Below are 7500 nucleotides of genomic sequence, written 5' to 3'. Positions count from 1 at the left end.
AGAAACGTCTAGGTCTGAATGAATATGCAAATTAGCTGCATTGGTTTCTATCTAAATATAACGTGCAGATAGATTTCTGTAGCGTCTACAAGGTGATGTCCCACTGCACTTCAAAGGGATAAAAGACAAGAGCAGGTGTTTAATGAATAGTAGAGTACTACAGAAGGGCTGCTATTGCATTTATATTCTCAAAGTGGTCAGTTTCTGATCACAAGCAATACTATTGAGTGCTGACGAGTGTAGAGCTGTGGGTGTATGAAAGGAAGGAGCACAGAGGTCAGGATCGTGGGTGTGGGATTTATTCCCAAACAGCAGGACAACAGTGCAGTCCCACTAAGACTGTATGTAAGAGAATAATATTTGAAATCAGGGAACATGTGCGGCTTCATTTGTAGTAACACACACACACACACACACACACACACAGTAGGTTAAACATAGCGCGCTCTCGGGTTGTGTTTGGAATAACAGAATTCATTAAAGGCTGCGGTTCCCATAGCAACACTTTCTGTTTTCTTTCTAGAAGGGTGCAATGAGCTCAGAGAGACTCGGATGCTCAGACACACACACACAGATTTACAGAAGGATAATGGAATAATTAGGACAGTGCAAAACACACACACACACACACTTCTCCTTCTCTTTATGTCTCTAATGTAACTCTAAATAGATAAAAAATATAAATATATATGGATGATGAGTCCTTTATTGTGTAATTATTGTATTGTTATGTACAGCCTGATATGGAGTGTTTTATCTCCTGACTTCAGCTTGAAGCTTAAAGAGGAGTATTCAGATATATAGAAGTTTGCAGCTCCAGAGTGTCACAATTGTTTGTTTATTTATTTATTTATTTATTTATATAGAGATAAAGTATCCCTCTTTAATCCCGTACTCAGGTCCCAGTCCTCGGCTCCACGGCTTCCACTTCGCCGCATCAGCATCTTTCTGCTGTGACACTCTACACCCTTCGCTAACATGGCTGACCGATTTTTTTCTTTCCTCCTTCTCTCCTTTCCTTCCAGAAACCTGCCAATATCCTGGTGATGGGGGAGGGTCCAGAACGGGGGCGGGTCAAAATCGGTAAGTCACATGTTCCGTTCCCGTGCGAAACGTATCGATCCGCAGATTGCCTGTTGATTAGATCACTCGAAGTGTGCACTTTAGGAGAGTGAGATGTGCTCTCAGGAAGGATTTGATGGCCGCTTCGTCCTCCATAAAGTCCTCAGCCAGGCTTGTGGCTGGAAACAGGTCAATCCCAGTGAGTGTGAGGAGCGTCTGTGTTGCATAACTCCATATCGAACACTTCACCCGGATGACAGCGGCTCACTCCGGAGAGCTATTTCTGCTGCAGGGTGTTGGGTTTCTCCTGGAATTTCAGTTTCCATGCCACTCTCGCATGGGCAGCTCTGGGAATATGACACGGCTTTAACCGCTTACGTTCTCCTCACCGGCTAAAGAGTTTATTATTTTAAATCTTTATTTGTTTTAAAACTAAAAATGAGAAAAATGCTGATATCTCAGCTCTGATTGGCCGTTGTTGTTTTTTAACTCTTTATTAAATATATTTCAGGCGATAAGCATTTTCAGAGCATCGAAAAACATACAAGTCATGACCTGTCATGATAGATAGATAGATAGATAGATAGATAGATAGATAGATAGATAGATAGATAGATAGATAGATAGATAGATAGATAGATAGATAGAAATATTCATAGATAGACAGACACACACACACACACATAGATAGATAGATAGATAGATAGATAGATAGATAGATAGATAGATAGATAGATAGATAGATAGATAGAAATATTCATAGATAGACAGACAGATAGACACATAGATAGATAGATAGATAGATAGATAGATAGATAGATAGATAGATAGATAGATAGATAGATAGATAGATAGAAATATTCATAGATAGACAGACAGACAGACACACACACATAGATAGATAGATAGATAGATAGATAGATAGATAGATAGATAGATAGATAGATAGATAGATAGATAGATAGATAGATAGATAGATAGATTCTAACAGCTTCAACTCTTCTGGGAAGGCTGTCCACAAGGTTTAGGAGTGTGTTTATGGGAATTTTTGACCATTCTTCCAGAAGCGCATTTGTGAGGTCACACACTGATGTTGGATGAGAAGGCCTGGCTCTCAGTCTCCGCTCTAATTCATCCCAAAGGTGTTCTATCGGGTTGAGGTCAGGACTCTGTGCAGGCCAGTCAAGTTCATCCACACCAGACTCTGTCATCCATGTCTTTATGGACCTTGCTTTGGTCACTGGTGCACAGTCATGTTGGAAGAGGAAGGGGCCAGCTCCAAACTGTTCCCACAAAGTTGGGAGCATGGAATTGTCCAAAATGTCTTGGTATGCTGAAGCATTCAGAGTTCCTTTCACTGGAACTAAGGGGCCAAGCCCAGCTCCTGAAAAACAACCCCACACCATAATCCCCCCTCCACCAAACTTTACACTTGGCACAATGCAGTCAGACAAGTACCGTTCTCCTGGCGACCGCCAAACCCAGACTCGTCCATCAGATTGCCAGATGGAGACGCGCGATTGGTCACTCCAGAGAACGCGTCTCCACTGCTCTAGAGTCCAGCGGCGGCGTGCTTTACACCACTGCATCCGACGCTTTGCATTGCACTTGGTGATGTATGGCTTGGATGCAGCTGCTCGGCCATGGAAACCCATTCCATGAAGCTCTCTGCGCACTGTTCTTGAGCTAATCTGAAGGCCACATGAAGTTTGGAGGTCTGTAGCGATTGACTCTGCAGAAAGTTGGTGACCTCTTCGCACTATGCGCCTCAGTATCCGCTGACCCCGCTCCGTCAGTTTACGTGGCCTACCACTTCGTGGCTGAGTTGCTGTCGTTCCCAAACACTTCCACGTTCTTATAATACAGCTGACAGTTGACTGTGGAATATTTAGGAGCGAGGAAATTTCACGACTGGATTTGTTGCACAGGTGGCATCCTATCACAGTTCCACGCTGGAATTCACTGAGCTCCTGAGAGCGACCCATTCTTTCACAAATGTTTGTAAAAACAGTCTGCATGCCTAGGTGCTTGATTTTATACACCTGTGGCCATGGAAGTGATTGGAACACCTGAATCTGATTATTTGGATGGGTGAGCGAATACTTTTGGCAATAAAGTGTAGATAGAAATATTCATAGATAGACAGATAGACACATAGATAGATAGATAGATAGATAGATAGATAGATAGATAGACAGATAGACAGATAGATAGATAGATAGATAGATAGATAGATAGATAGACAGACAGACAGACAGACAGACAGACAGACAGATAGATAGATAGATAGATAGATAGATAGATAGACAGACAGACAGACAGATAGACACATAGACAGATAGATAGATAGATAGATAGATAGATAGATAGATAGATAGATAGATAGATAGACAGACAGATAGACACATAGATAGATAGATAGATAGATAGATAGATAAATAGATAGATAGATAGACAGACAGACAGACAGACAGACAGATAGATAGATAGATAGATAGATAGATAGATAGATAGACAGACAGATAGACACATAGATAGATAGATAGATAGATAGATAGATAGATAGATAGATAGATAGATAGATAGACACACAGACAGACAGACAGATAGACACATAGACAGATAGATAGATAGATAGATAGATAGATAGATAGATAGATAGATAGATAGATAGATAGACACATAGATAGATAGATAGATAGATAGATAGATAGATAGATAGATAGATAGATAGACAGACAGACACATAGATAGATAGATAGATAGATAGATAGATAGATAGATAGATAGATAGATAGATAGATAGACAGACAGACAGACAGACAGACAGACAGACAGATAGATAGATAGATAGATAGATAGATAGATAGATAGATAGATAGATAGATAGAAATATTCATAGATAGACAGATAGACACATAGATAGATAGATAGATAGATAGATAGATAGATAGATAGATAGACAGACAGACAGACAGACAGACAGACAGACAGACAGACAGACAGACAGACAGATAGATAGATAGATAGATAGATAGATAGATAGATAGATAGATAAAGAGATATAAATAGAGATATAGAAATTTGGATTGACCGTTTGTTTTCTTTTCTCTCTAATAAATATATTTCAGGCGAAAAGCATTTTCATAGCATTGAAAACATACAAGCCATGACCTACTGACCTACTGACCTACTGACTGCACAGTGGACACTGAAGTAGTTCATCATCTCATTCATTCATGTCATTAGTAGATTAGTAGAAAACAGACCTAGTGAAATATCCTCTAATAGGATATAATAATAAATATAAATATAAATAAATGAATATAAAGCTCACTTTTAGCTACACTACTACTGTAGGAAATTATTCTTGCTGTTAGTTATACAGATAAAGAAATACACTATATTGCCAAAAGTATTGGGACACCCCTCCAGATCACTGAGTTCAGGTGTTGTGTTTCAGGGGTTGGACTCGGCCCCTTAGTTCCAGTGAAAGGAACTCTTAATGCTTCAGCTTCATACCAAGACATTTTGGACAATTTCATGCTCCCAACTTTGTGGGAACAGTTTGGGGATGACCCCTTCCTGTTCCAACATGACTGTACACCAGTGACCAAAGCAAGGTCCATAAAGACATGGATGAGTGAGTTTGGTGTGGAGGAACTTCACAGAGTCCTGACCTCAACCCCATAGAACACCTTTGGGATGAATTAGAGTGGAGACTGTGAGCCAGGCCAAAACTTGACCATCTGTCTTTACCTGCACATGAATGTAATATGGAGTTGTCCCGCCCCTTTGCAGCTAAAACAGCTTCAACTCTTTTGGGAAGGCTTTCCACAAGGTTTAGGAGTGTGTTTATGGGAATTTTTGACCATTCCTCTAGAAGCTCATTTGTGAGGTCAGGCACTGATCTTGGACGAAAAGTTCTGGATCACAGTTTCATTGGTTGTCGTTCTTCCTGATTAGTTTGTTACAGAAGAGTTCAGAACTGTTCACCACCTAGAAAATCGAATACATTTCAGAATTTGCTCCGTGACTGATCACAGACTGAGAATATCGTGACGCCTGACCACACATTAGCATGTGGCCAGGAAACTGTGGCTGAAGTCACGTAGCATGTGCTAAGATTTACAGGGTCATGTGATCTGTTCAGCGTCTGTGACCTTCGGTTGCTTCTAATATGGTGATGGAGGAAAAAAGAACAGACAATCAATCATCGTACACAGTGTTATCAATGACCTCCTTCTCCCTCTTTCTTTCTTTCTTTCTTTCTTTCTTTCTTTCTTTCTTTCTTTCTTTCTTTCTTTCTTTCTTTCTTTCTTTCTTTCTCTCTCTCTCTCTCTCTCTCTCTCTCTCAGGACTTTTGAACTATGTCTGTTTTGTACACATGCGTGTCTTCAGTAAAGCTCCATCATCAGAAATTGTGATGACTTAAACACTTTCTCTTTGCACCTAAATATCTGTTTTCTGTTTTTTTTTTTCCTCTGTGTGTGTGTGTGTGTGTGTGTGTGTGTCGTAGCGGATATGGGTTTTGCTCGACTCTTCAACTCTCCTCTGAAGCCGTTGGCAGATCTGGATCCAGTCGTGGTCACCTTCTGGTACCGAGCACCTGAACTGCTTCTGGGAGCTCGACACTACACCAAAGCAATCGGTGAGACAGACACACACACACTCACACACACACACACACACACACACACACTCACACACACACACACACACACACACTCACACACAGTATGAACATCAGTGACTTTTATCATGTTTGTCGTCTTTTATTGTTTTATTTTTATTGTAATCAGATATCTGGGCGATCGGCTGCATCTTCGCCGAGCTGCTCACGTCAGAGCCGATATTCCACTGCCGTCAGGAGGACATCAAGACCAGCAACCCGTTCCACCATGACCAGCTGGACCGAATCTTCAGCGTCATGGGCTTCCCCGCAGGTCTCACTTACTCATTTATGTTCATCTTATACAATATAAAGAGAAACCAAGCACGAAAGTCAAAGCTGCTATAATATTCAAGCTGAAAAATATTTCAGACAGAAAGACAGACAGACAGACAGATAGACAGATAAACCTGATGTGATTTATTTGACTGTCTCTCCACATCTCTGTGTTTATAGTCTAAATGTCCTGCAGGCAGCTCTCTAACAGAACCAGGGGGAATAATGTGAGATTCTAAGCTGACCCAGGACAGTGTGATTAAATCAAATCAATACACTTATTAAAATAAAATATATCACCTTCCACTTCCTTTTTCTAACAGGATGGTGTGTCTTGTTCTGAGGTGGACAGTCCTGCCATAGGGTTTGTTGTCATGACAACACAGAGGTGTTACAGTTTATAATGTAATGTTTAGTGTCAATACCGTCTCCTGAAACCAAGGCTAGTGAGAAAAAATAAATAAATAAATAAAAAGCAGCTTGATGTGTTACAGAGAAACCACACAGATTTACTGTTCTTGTAAGAAAGAAAGAAAGAAAGAAAGAAAGAAAGAACAAATAAGTAAATAAATGTAGAAAGAAAGAAAGAATAAATAAATAAATAAATAAATAAGTAAATAAATGTAGAAAGAAAGAATAAACAAATAAATAAACAAATAAGTAAATGTAGAAAGAAAGAAAGAAAAAATAAATAAATAAATAACCAAATAAGTAAATAAATGTAGAAAGAAAGATAGAAAAAATAAACAAATAAATAAACAAATAAGTAAATAAATGTAGAAAGAAAGAAAGAAAGAAAGAAAGAAAGAAAGAAAGAAAGAAAAAATAAACAAATAAATAAACAAATAAGTAAATAAATGTAGAAAGAAAGAAAAAATAAACAAATAAATAAACAAATAAGTAAATAAATGTAGAAAGAAAGAAAGAATAAATAAATAAATAAGTAAATAAATGTAGAAAGAAAGAATAAACAAATAAATAAACAAATAAGTAAATGTAGAAAGAAAGAAAGAAAAAATAAATAAATAAATAAATAAATAAATAACCAAATAAGTAAATAAATGTAGAAAGAAAGATAGAAAAAATAAACAAATAAATAAACAAATAAGTAAATAAATGTAGAAAGAAAGAAAGAAAGAAAAAATAAACAAATAAATAAACAAATAAGTAAATAAATGTAGAAAGAAAGAAATAAATAAAGAAAGAAAGAAATACACAAAGAAAGAGAAATAAAGAAAGAAAGACAGAATATATTACCTATTAGTTCATACACTTCCATTTCTAACAGCACTGAGTGTCCTGGTGTAAGGGTGGACAGTCCTGCTGTTCAACATCAATAAAGATGTAAAAAAAAGGGGGCGGGGTCATTAGGTTTAGTGTCTGTAGAGCATCGTCCATCAGACTGCAGACTTCAGCAGTGATTCCGAATCAGTCCTAAAGCCCACATCTCTCATATCTGTGCTGAATCACTACACACCAGGGACTGTAGC

The 7500-nt window shown here is 38.3% G+C and overlaps 1 protein-coding gene across 1 annotated transcript in view; it reads left to right on the top strand.

The window, feature by feature from the left end:
- Positions 1–7500, top strand: part of cdk19 (cyclin dependent kinase 19) — a 46974-nt gene that overhangs the window by 27898 nt on the left and 11576 nt on the right. The window contains exons 5-7 of the mRNA XM_058391834.1: positions 1026–1083; positions 5582–5713; positions 5865–6008. Coding sequence (XP_058247817.1) covers positions 1026–1083; positions 5582–5713; positions 5865–6008 — 334 coding nt within the window. The remainder of the gene's footprint in view (positions 1–1025; positions 1084–5581; positions 5714–5864; positions 6009–7500) is intronic.

This window comes from Hemibagrus wyckioides, linkage group LG06, assembly GCF_019097595.1.
Source record: "Hemibagrus wyckioides isolate EC202008001 linkage group LG06, SWU_Hwy_1.0, whole genome shotgun sequence".
NCBI classification, from domain to species: Eukaryota; Metazoa; Chordata; class Actinopteri; order Siluriformes; family Bagridae; genus Hemibagrus; species Hemibagrus wyckioides.
Note: the sequence above shows the minus strand (reverse complement) of the source record. Positions and strands in the feature narration are given on the sequence as shown.